Source organism: Engystomops pustulosus, chromosome 6, assembly GCF_040894005.1.
Source record: "Engystomops pustulosus chromosome 6, aEngPut4.maternal, whole genome shotgun sequence".
NCBI lineage: Eukaryota > Metazoa > Chordata > Amphibia > Anura > Leptodactylidae > Engystomops > Engystomops pustulosus.
Window position 1 is genome coordinate 145,505,797 of NC_092416.1, and position 12,178 is coordinate 145,517,974.

At 39.7% G+C, this 12,178-nt stretch overlaps 2 protein-coding genes across 2 annotated transcripts in view; both read right to left on the minus strand.

Annotated features, from left to right (window-relative positions):
• Positions 1-3,638: 3,638 nt before the first annotated feature.
• Positions 3,639-6,365, minus strand: HOXB5 (homeobox B5). The gene is made up of 2 exons (XM_072113662.1): positions 5,727-6,365; positions 3,639-4,374 (listed from the first exon to the last, which is right to left on the minus strand). Exons 1-2 carry the CDS (start codon positions 6,244-6,246, stop codon positions 4,127-4,129), a joined length of 768 nt encoding a protein of 255 aa, XP_071969763.1. The 5' UTR covers positions 6,247-6,365; the 3' UTR covers positions 3,639-4,126.
• Positions 6,366-8,041: 1,676 nt separating this feature from the next.
• HOXB6 (homeobox B6) overlaps positions 8,042-12,178 on the minus strand; it is a 6,765-nt gene continuing 2,628 nt past the window's right edge. Inside the window, exons 2-3 of the mRNA XM_072111636.1 lie at positions 9,997-10,505; positions 8,042-8,477 (exon numbers count right to left, since the gene is read on the minus strand). Coding sequence (XP_071967737.1) covers positions 8,221-8,477; positions 9,997-10,408 — 669 coding nt within the window. The 5' untranslated portion in view covers positions 10,409-10,505 and the 3' untranslated portion in view covers positions 8,042-8,220. The remainder of the gene's footprint in view (positions 8,478-9,996; positions 10,506-12,178) is intronic.

Below are 12,178 nucleotides of genomic sequence, written 5' to 3' on the forward strand. Positions count from 1 at the left end.
ATTAGTAGGAGGGGTAGAAGTGTAATTTCAGGGGATTCCTCAGACATCTAGTCATGTCTGCCCTGTATTGTCCAGAAATTCTCCAATGTAGTCTGCCCTGTGTAATCTTTATTATTACAGTAGGTGCAGTGTTCCAGCTATACACTTAAGGATCTGCAGATATATTGTATTAAATACAATCTGCTGAGTGTAGAAAATACTTATGTCATTATTATCCAATATTGCACGGTACATATTAGTAATGTAGTACGGAGAGTTGGGTACTGGGGTGATTGCATTTTTGCTTTCTCCTTATTGTACATGTCTATCTATCTATGGTGTAATTATAGTGTAATGTCATCAATCCTGTACTTACTGAATATCATTAAGCCGCTGCACTGAGTGTTCACTATTTAATTTCTGTACAATCTATATGATTATATCTATGGATAAGGAGTGTCATCTCATTGGCATATTTGTTTGATATGTATCAGATGAATATCACAAATGCCCCAGCTTTGAAGCAGCTTTTCCTTAACAGAAGAAGCTGGAATCTGCTGTAGTGCAGTGGATCTATAGATCAGTGTAGCAGTGAATTACATACCTAAACTTTTGACCCTCCACTTCTTGACCTCAAGGACCATAATATGGTGCTAACAAGAAGCTGTCAGGCTGCCCTGGGGCTGAGGCAGAAGGACTGTATTTTATCCTATCATCTTCCTCTTGATCCTTTATGTAAGAACTGCTGAGAAATGTTTTGTAACTGTATATTAATATGCCTAAACCTAACAGGGTTGTCTGCTGTAATCTGCAGCTATCTCACTTCTAAAAAGGAAATTGTTATATTACATCCTATTTAGATGCAATAATTTTACTGATATCATTTTTTTACAGTATCCCATGAATCAAATATAACATGGATAAGTAAAGGATTTAGGATGATTTTAAGGTGGAAGAATCATCCTGGTGGTCATACTGTCTGTGAACCTGGTCTAAAGCGGGCTCTGCTGGTCACTATAGGGTACTACAAGTCCCTCAATCTGCAGACATAATAAGCATGACTGCATTGAACTTAGCCTCTTTATACAGGGTCACCAAGTAAAGAGTGCCTGATTTTATTTTGTGGAGGGAAGGGGTAACTTGCTGTGACCTGGACTGTGCATAAGAGAGATGGATACTGGAATTGTACTGATCCATAAGAATACGTTGGGCATTTCCCATGCCTTCAGCCTTGGTAAAATGAATATTGTGCTGGGATATATAGTGTCAGGGTCCTGTCTTGGAGCTTGGGCAGAGGAGGGTGAGCTCTGGTTGGTTCTGTTCTCTGCACCAGACTGCTGACCTCGCAATGATCCCTCTCTCTATGAATAATTGATGGGGTATGTGCAAAGCTTCTCCCATTCACAATGCAAACCCCATTATCCTGCCAAAATGGCGATTTAATCGTTTAGAATAGCAGCTCATTTGTGCCCCCTTTGCTTTTCATTTGATATTCCTAATTAAATCGCTTAGCAGATTTCCATCACCTACTTACTTACCAGCAAATAAAACATTGCACTCCACAAACTTCCCCACATTAAAGGGATAGTTTGGTAATTATAGAAATGTTAATTCTCAGCAGAATGATGATGGAGGAAAGGTGAAGGAGGGTTCAGGGTACTACAGGGGTGAAAAGTGCAATGATCTGCTGCAGTGCCAGTGTGCCCATCACTGCAGTGCTGCCCCTTAGTCACTATACCAGAAATAGTGCAATCTTTACTACCCATGCAAAGCTTCAGGCAATAAAGAAGAGAAAAATATTCGCATAAACGAATATACACACACAATTTTTGTAGGATTAAATCTCTTCCTGGCTATAAAATAAATCACCTTTATTTAGACAGATTTTTAAAAAATCTGCTCTGAACAAAAGAGGAAACAAATAGTGAAAATCTTTTGTGTCTGTCCAGCCATATCCTTTCTTTCCTGTTTATTCTACAGCACACCATCCTTATGGAGCAGTGCACCTTCAGATCTGTGCCCCCCCCCATTGACTCCCCTCATCCTGCAATCTTTGCCGCAATCATCTGCAGTCAGAGGGTTAGGACCCTCAATGTGTGACTGTCCATGATTGTATCTATTAAACTAAAGGAAAAACACATGGGGAAAAAAAACCTGCAGAAGCTTGGTGCATTCAACAATTTTAGCACAGTATTCCCATTGTAATTTGACTCGCTGAACGACCCTCATAGATGATTCGTCATCTGTAATTCCCTACTAAATCCATTTCTCATGACATGCAGTGAGGTGAACTTTGGGAACAGGACTGAAGCCACAACAGATTATATATATATATATATATATATATATATATATATATATATATATATATATATATATAATTTCTTTTGGTAAAATCATTCATTTATTATCATGATATGGGCCAAAATCTTATCGGGACATTCGATCTATATCGACTAAACTATTTATAGTGCAATTTATGTGCAATAAAACGAAAAAAATAATTCTTGACCCATAGACATGAAAATTCACGATCCAATCCTCGTTATTTAAATTTCTTTCTTCCTATCTAAATATCATTCTAAAATTATTATCTAAAAAGTAATTATTTCATATATATCTCATTTATATTTCATCTATGTCTGCGACACAACATTCCATCATTTTGCAAAACAGTGATTCTAACGTCATCCATAAATATTATATTATTGTTATAATGTAATAATTATTATGATTATACATTCTTGGTTTAATGATCATAACATTTTACATATCTATTTATCGTTCATGCAATGTAGAACCCACACAATGATCGATCCTTGTCTACTAACAATCCACACACTTTCAGACAATTCTGCTTTTAGCAGCATCATCCATCACCATCCCTGCTATTGAATATTTGCGACATCTCGTGACATATGCGACATTTTTCTGCAGCAGGTTATTATGATAATATCGTGACACAATCTGGAAGGTCTGGGATGTAAAACTTACTTGTTGTCGCCAGATCTTGTGAGCAGCAGCCCTGCAGTGTGTGTGCCATTCCCTGTAGCTGCTCCTCTGCTGCTATCCTCCTCCTGGCTCAGTCCCTCACCAGCCACAGTTAAACTGTCACTTAACATTGTGGAGAATGTGAAATATATTGTACATTGTCAACTCCCTAAAACCATAAACCTAAGTTTATGGAGCTCACGTGACTTTTGAGAGCCAGTGAGGGGGTATCTGTCTGAGGTCTGGGCCATTTTTACGATCTAACTTCTAGATAAAACCGTAGCCATTTGACATGTAAATGTCATACCTACTTTGGGTGTAGTTTGCCTCTGCAAAAATAGCAATAGGGATTGGGATGTTAGCCTGTCCTTGCCTCCTCCAGAAGGCCCAGCACAAGTAGGGTAAGTCTTCCCATCTCTGGCTTGATTTCTACTTAGTGTTTCAGAGTTTGTCTTGTTGGAGTGAAAGTGTATTGATAGGTTTGAGAAGTTTACAGAAACTTTTTAGAACTTTTCCCAAATGAGGGAAATCGTTTTGATTGATCTTGCGGATTAATATTTGTTCTACACTGACATATATGTTATGTATACATAACACTAGGTATACAATGACAAGAAACATCTGTAAGAGAAACATTTCTTTTTATTATTAATACAAATACAGCAATGGATTGGCAAATCCCCAGACAGACAGACAATACATGTACCGCCAATAGACAAAACATGTCACTTAACTCCCCCAGCACTTACTGGTGTGACAGTAGCTTGAGTCAAATACCTTGTCATAAGATAACAATACAAACACCAAACTACCATGCAAGAACACAGATCTGACACTGAAAGAACACAATGCACAGGGGGAGGGGGTTAGTGCACCAATGAAGCCTACCTGTCCTGGAATAGAAAGACACCTGTAAACCATTCAACAACATTTTCTTATTAAATAAGTTATTACATTGAGGAGCTGGGAACATGCCATGTAGTCCATACAAAGCAGCAGTATCTTACAGTCACAAACACTGTACACAGCTAGAAGTGATGAAGGGGTGGGGGAATCCTGGGCAGCAGCCACCATTGTCCTCCTGGAGGTGCCCAGCAAGTGCCACTTGAAGTGCCCCAGATGGGTGCTAAGAGTCCTGGCATCCTTACCCCTACTGTCAGGGCTGGAAGGCGCTGCCTGCTGTGGCCAGGCTCATACTCTTCAGTTTATTATCTTTTTTCCATTTCATCCTGCGATTCTGGAACCAGATCTTGATCTGGCGCTCGGATAGGCACAAGGAATGTGCGATCTCTATGCGTCTCCTGCGGGTCAGATACCTATTAAAGTGGAACTCCTTCTCCAGCTCCAGGGTCTGGTAGCGGGTGTAAGCTGTTCTCGCCCGCTTCCCATCCGGGCCTGTCATATCTGCATCATGAGGAGAAGGTTAATCATTATAAGAGCAAAGTGTCCCACCACCTGTATGCATGTGACTGTCCCCTACAATTCCCCTTTTCTACACATCTCTGATTATACCCAGCAAAATTCTGCACTGTCCTTCTGCATCTATAAAAATGTCACCACGTTAATATCTGCATTGTGTCTACGATTTCTCCCTACCCCAAAAGAAGTCTGCCTTTTATTCTTCTAACCCTTAATTTCTCCTATATATTTTCCAAATTGCATTGCATTTTATTGTTATCTACTAGCCCCCACAAGTGTATATAGCTGTGCTCTCACTTTTCTCTCTATAGCCCCCACAAATGTATAATAACCCAAATATACCCAAATATACAATACCTTCTCTCTTACGCCCTTTTCTGCAGCCCCCACAAATATACAATACCCCTGCCCTTAATCTTCTCCCTACCCTACAGCCCCCCACAAATATACAATACCCCTTCTCTTACGCCTTTTTCTGCAGCCCCCACAAATACAATACCCCTGCCTTTACTCTTCTCCCTACAGCTCCCCATAAAAATACAATACCACTACCCTTATCTTCTCCCTATAACCCCCACAAATATACAATACCCCTGCCCTTACTCTTCTCCCTACAGCCCCAATCAAATACACAATACCCCTGCCCTTACTCTTCTCCCTACAGCCCCCCACAAATATACAATACCCCTGCCCTTACTCTTCTCCCTACAGCCCCAATCAAATACACAATACCCCTGCCCTTACTCTTCTCCCTACAGCCCCCCACAAATATACAATACCCCTGCCCTTACTCTTCTCCCTACAGCCCCAATCAAATATACAAGACCCCTGCCCTTACTTTTCTCCCTACATCCACCCACGTATATTTACAATACCTCTGCCCTTGCCCCCACATAAAATACAATAACCCTTCTCCTATTCTTCTCTTTACAGCCCCCACAATCTACAAATCCGTTACCTGTTTCCTGTAGTGCATCCTAAATATTTTAATTTTTTTTAGCTATTTTCTGGGTTGCCCCCATATATTGCACAGTGTGTTATATTTTGTCTATCAGACACAAATCTGCTGTGCCCCTTCCCTTTACACTCTTGTCCATCCTAAGGATTTACTTATATTAATTGGCCTAATAACAGATTAAAAATGAACTTCCACACTACACAAGTTTATTACCAAAATTGCAATCATTTTTTTTTATTCTGGCTATAGAGCCCTGATATAAGTGACATGTAAATAGCAGTCTATCCTCCAGTGGTCTGTATAGTTTACTCTAACATACAGCATGGGGTATAGGACTGTATGAAAACGAAATGAAATGGAAAGTAAAACGCAGCGGTACCGTGACTGATGTGCAGCTTTCTCATCCAGGGGAAGATCTGTGGTGTCTGTCCGTCTGCGGTGGTCGCTCCGGGGGGGCTGCTCTCTGGCTGTGCTCGGGAGGTGCTGCCGCTTTCGTCGGGCTCTGAGGACGCGCTGGTCTCTTCTACCTCTGTGAAGGTGGTCGGGTCAGACGGGATCTGCTCGTTCTTTCCCCCGAGGCTCTGGGACTCTGGGGAGGAGAGGGGGCAGCTGGAGGCGGCTCGGAACCGGTTCCCCTGGGCTGGAAAGCCTCCAGTGCTGTCCCCATAGTGGTGTCTGCTGCTGCTGCTGTTGTCGGCGCTACTGCTGGGAGCGCTCCCCCGGCCGACGCTCAGGTCCATGCCATTGTAGTTGTAAGCACCATAAGAGGTCGGCTGCATGCTGCCTGCCTCCCTGTAAGAACCGTTCACATTGCTGTTGCCAGAGCCATAATTTAACACATGGTAGTCGGGGCCATTAGAATAGCGCCCAGAGAACGAGTTCACAAAGTAGGAACTCATTTGGGTGAATTTGGAGCCTTGATTTGTGGATCACCCCGCGTCTGACGATTTATGATGTATTCATGAATTATAGCAATGCACTGTACTTCGTTTTTGCTATGTATGCGGCCAAATATGGGGGTGTGGGTGCGTTTGGAAATCACGTGCTTTTGTTGACCAGTCGTAAATTCTCACTGATGACCTCAAGAGGTAATTCATGCTCTATGGTTACAAATAATGACGATCTGAGAATCGTTAGGCCCGAGTCAATGTACAGCTTCCAAAAAAAAAAAAAAAAAATCATTGGGAAGCTGAGCTTTGCCTGTTGTCAGACTGCACCACCTACCGGCGAGACGGAGCATTGCAGGGGGGGTACACACCCAGAAAATAACCCATTATGTTCCCATTTTCATATTTTTGGCTCTTAATAAAGACATAGATGTCTCACTCTCTATATAATTAGGCAGCAATTAGATGTAAAATAATAAAATAAAATAATAACAAAATATATAATAGTCATTTTATCCAATTGTCTAAAATACATATTTAAAAGGTCTCATAAAACATTCATAGTGAACGATAAAATCTCGGGATACATAGAAAAGCAAAACATGAAGAACAAAGAATTTAAAATAGATGTAGTCGGGCAGCCGTCTTCATGTATAGGTGTCAGTCTGTAGATTTATTGATCCACTTCAGCATCTGGAAATGTTGCTGTTTGAGGTGTATAAAAGCAACCATATATTATCACTCCTGGAAGGGTTATAAAAATCGCCACAATCAGTGGCATTGTACAAATGTGCAATAATAATATGGAATTCGATGGAGGGGATAGGAATATGACAGATTAGATTATAATATTCCAGAACCGACCCAGTTTTATTCACAGTGATATAGAAATATGACAGTTTTGAATAAATAATCCACACATTTATATATAAAAAAAGAAATCAGACTTGTGACAATCTTTATAGAAACGCCATGTTTTATTCCCAGCAGTTATTGGATTCCATAATAATGCTAAATATACAGAGAAAATAAACCACAAGTATTCATTGTCCACAACATTGAATAAAATCCCCCAGACGAGCTGCCTAGAAGAGTGAATTGGATTAGGGGAGGCTGAGCTGCTGGAGCCTGAATTTCTCCATTCTCCATAATACTGTACCTCTCTCATTTTCATGTTGGGAAAGTGCAGGAACACAGCCAGTGTTTTATAATGAGAACGGATGTTTGGTCAGTTGGAATTCCCAGGGGTGGTGAGCTACAAAATACAGACATAAGACTATTTGTGCTTGTAATATAACATCACTGTGGCTAGATCTGATTCCATTCACTATTATTAGCAAGCAGAGGTCCTTGTCATGGACAGGTCAGATCACTAGGCCAACCCGACTACACATTTATAGAATAATCATAATAAAAAAGATACAACCACACACACAAAACTAATAATAATAACAATAATAAAAATAAAAATGACCATTTCACAATGACTTTCTAGGTAGTATTTAGAGTTTTCAGTAGACATGGAAATAATAACACCCGACAACAAAATCAATATATGCCACATCGTGCATGGAACAGCTAGACAAGACCCCAGTGTAACTATATATATATATATATATATATATATATATATATATACATACACACACATATAAATATAGAATGTATATACAATGTGCATACATATATATGTGTGTGTGAATATGTATATATACACACACACATATATATATATATATATATATATATATATATATATATATATATATATATATAGTATGTGTGCTTGTGTGTGTATGTATATATATATATATATATATATATATATAGTATGTGGGGAGTTTAATCCAGTATTGCAGAGTCAGACATATAGGTAGTTATAATACAGATATTCTGTTTCTTTTTACCAGTCCTGTGTGCAATAATAATAATTTATTCAAGATACAAGGATTAGAGCGCCCGGTTATAGCGCTGTGTTTGCGCCTGTTATTCGGTGGCTTTTTCTTCCTCTCCTGCGCTCTGCACAGAAGAGTTGAGGAGTTTACTCTCTTTTTTCCACTTCATCCTCCGATTCTGAAACCAGATCTTGATCTGTCGCTCGGTCAGGCACAAAGAGTGAGCGATTTCGATCCTGCGTCTTCTGGTCAGGTAACGGTTAAAGTGGAACTCCTTCTCCAGCTCCAGGGTCTGGTATCTGGTGTAGGTCTGCCGTCCTCTTCTTCCACTGGGCCCAAATACTGAACCTGAAGGGGGAAAGACAGACATATATTAGAAAATGATGTTTATAGATCTTGCTTGTAGTTTGTGCCTAAGGCACTGTATAACATATGGCTGTGGCTGTAGTGGTGGTGGGTATATATACTTACACACACACACACATATATATATATATATATATATATATATATATAGTTCAGGGGGCAGGTCTGTCAAGGGTTAGCTAGCTATATAAAGATATATATATGTGTGTGTGTATATAAAGATATATATAGTGAGAACATTTTAATATAATGATAAAATAACGGATATACATGCATGTATATACTAAAACACATGTAAATATATATAGTATATATATATAGTCTGTTTTTATATTTCATTGACGTTTATCTAAACTTAAACGTATATAGAAATGTTTTATAAAGTCCCAATATATAGGAACACGAAGAAGCAGATATATTTTTACCTTCCTAAAATAATGGGGGTGTGGCTATGGATGTGACTGTAAATACTAATGTTATCTTCTCTATGAATTCTTTTGCTTTGCTCCAACCGGTTAGAATAATAGATTTGAGCATTTAAGTGATAATGAAATGTATTGATCTCCACAAGCTGTGTACATTAATGGATCCAGCACTTTATATCCTGACTAATGGGCGGCAGGTCCATCCATACACACAACACACTAACACAACAGGAGCAAATGTGGAATCCTCTACTCTAGGACTGCTAGTCATAAGTCACTGAGCTAAAGTATCATCTGGGAGTGCTTCATTACACTAAACTTTCATTAGGATACAAGTGCATGCCTTCAATGTTCATAATGTATACTTACAGCATTGCTTATGGCTAGTGTAACTGTACAGGAGAGCAATGAGGAGTTGGGATAGAGGGGGGAACAGACATTGTACAGGGAAGCTGGGAATGGTAGTAGTGGCATAATGGAGAATGAACCAGGTACAGTATACAATGGGTTAGAGAGAGTGTCACAAGATGGGGGTAGATACAATCTAAAAAGATGGGCTATATGCAATGTAATAATATGGAGTAGATACAATGATGGGCTATATACAATGTAACAAGACAAGGTAGATATAATAAAATAAGGTTGGGTCGATACAATGTATCAAGATGGAGTAGATACAATATTACAAGCCTGGGTAGATTCAATGTAACAAGTTTGGGTAGATACAATGTAATACGATGAGGTAGATAAAATGGGGTACATACAATGTAACAAGATGGAGTTGATGAAATTTTGGATAGATACAATGCAACAACTTTTGTTAGATACAATGTAATAAGATAGGGGGTAGCTACGATGTAACAAAACCAGGGATGATATATAAGGAGGCTGACATAGGACTGAAGTTCTATAGACTCAGCACGTACAGTGATGACACTTGTGGACTTGTACAGGGGTATGGATGTGAGGAGTTGTAGTGAAAGTTAAGAAGGAGGAAGAAAAGTTTCCATGCAGCAGACAGCACATATGGCTGGGGCTATGCTGATTTATGGCCTGGATAGGGGGGGAGCACTTACTGTTGCAGGAGTTCATCCTCTGCATCCAGGGGTACACTGTGGTGGGACACTTGGGGTCCTCGGGCTCCTCATAGAGCAGTTTGCTGTGTGCACAGTCTGGTTTGCGCTGCTCTTGGTTGTAGTGCTGCTCGTCCAGGGAGGACATGGCGCAGGAAGCCTCCTTATCCCTGTAAAATCCAGCTGCTCCATAGTCACAGGCTCCCGGCCGGGGGTATGCTCCATTAGCTTGCTGGTGGTAATAGGAAGATGAAGCATATCCCTTGTCCTGCACTCCAGAGGCCCCATAGCTGGCAGAATAGTGTCTTAAAGGATCCGCATAGCCTGAGGAATATAACGGGATCTGTCCTAGGAAGGGTTCCTGCCCACCAGGCAGAGTCACCGGGAAAGTGGAGTTGACAAAATAGGAACTCATTGGGAGGAGGCTGCAGTCCTTCCTGGCTTTATGATTTGTTGTGTTTTATAGTCCAAGTGCTTTAGCTATTAGTAGTTTATCGGAGATTGGGTTTTAGCTGAAGGGGGATGGCCGGGTGCCAGTGAGGGACAGAAGGAAATAGAGGCATATGATCACATACTGACCAATAGCGAGCGCCTGAGATTGCCAAATAGCACCCAAGAGGGGCTCCCACTGCACCAGGGACCCTGGGAGCTACCAGCAGCCTTCCCAGAGACACAGCTCCAGCACATAGCTCCAGATGCAGAAAACTACTTATATATATATAAATATATGGGGGTGGGGGCTTCCCTATCATCTCTATGGCAGGACTCAATCCCTCAATCTCCAGCAGGAACTCGGGCTGAGTCATAAGTGGATATAGAATATATATATATATATATATATATATATATATATATATATATATATATATATATATATATATATATATATATATATATATATATATATATATACACAAACTGTTTGATGATATAACCTATCCAGAGCGCAGATCACTGCCATTCTGGAATGTGGGACATGGTCTTCAGCGCACAGCGATGTCTCGCTCATATTTCTGTTATCTGGTCCCTTTTATGCAAAATATCTATAGAGGGAATTTTAATTGAGACCAGCTTTGTTCATATGTCTATCTCTATTTCTACCGATATCATATATATCTTTTCATCTCATATTTATTTATCTGTACATTATCCAATGGCTGCAAAAAGTTTACCACTGTCTGTAGAGGAAACCCAACTACCTGAAAATGTGTTACTCTATTATAGATTGTGAGTGTGAAAAATAATTTCTTGAATCTACATCTATCTATCTATCTGTCTATCTATCTATCTATCTATCTATCTATCTATCTATCTATCTATCTATCTATCTATCTATCTATCTATCATTATCTTTGCCTATCTATCTATCGATCTCTATCTATCTATATATATCTTATATCTATGTGTCTCTATGTATTATCTATCTCTATTTATCATTTATATCTATATCTACCTATCTATGTTTTTTTTTGTTTTTACTCTGCAACCTAATGATGACATTATACATTAATTAATGTAATGAATTATTTATGAACTGCAAGTAATTATTACAACTATCTATCTATCCATCATGTATTTCTTTCTCTTTTTTTTCTATCCAGTATGTGATGGGTTGTCCCTGTGTATGTTGTTACAGGATGAAGAGTGCTGTGCTATCCTGAGGCTGCTGTCTGCATACAATAAAGGTGCCCAGTCCTCTGCACATACAGTACTAAACACATCGATGTAGTGAGTAAATATCCCAGATCTATGTCATATCCGGGCAATAAAAATCAGATTAATAATATCATTTGGTATGATTGTTATTGTTGTAATTGTATACCGTTGTCTTTAATTGTTTGTACTGTATTCATAAAGCTGCTAATAAACGATGTGATACACCAGTGATGTGTGTGTGCTTCCAGTATTTACTACTCTGCTCAAACCTTACAAAGTGACACTTCTCACCCCATTGAAGTCCAGATTTAACACATTTACTAATATCCCAACAAAGCGCAAAGCGGCGCGGAAATGCAAACCCATATCCTGGGAATGTGCCCCCCCCCCCACTTTGTACATGAAGCCACACAAACACAGGGAGACCCCCATGTCCCTGCTGTACTCTCTGTAGGCACATGAAGTGAGATCGCAGCGGGGGGCTGCACTTAAAAAACTTATTGCTGCCATAAAACTAGACTTTAGGAAG

Bases quoted from the DNA above. Each gene is read 5' to 3' on its own strand.
- HOXB5 (XM_072113662.1), bottom strand. From the start codon at position 6,246: ATGAGTTCCTACTTTGTGAACTCGTTCTCTGGGCGCTATTCTAATGGC. The intron at 4,375-5,726 runs GTACCGCTGCGT...CTCATGATGCAG, and splicing joins AAAGCTGCACATCAGTCACG to ATATGACAGGCCCGGATGGG.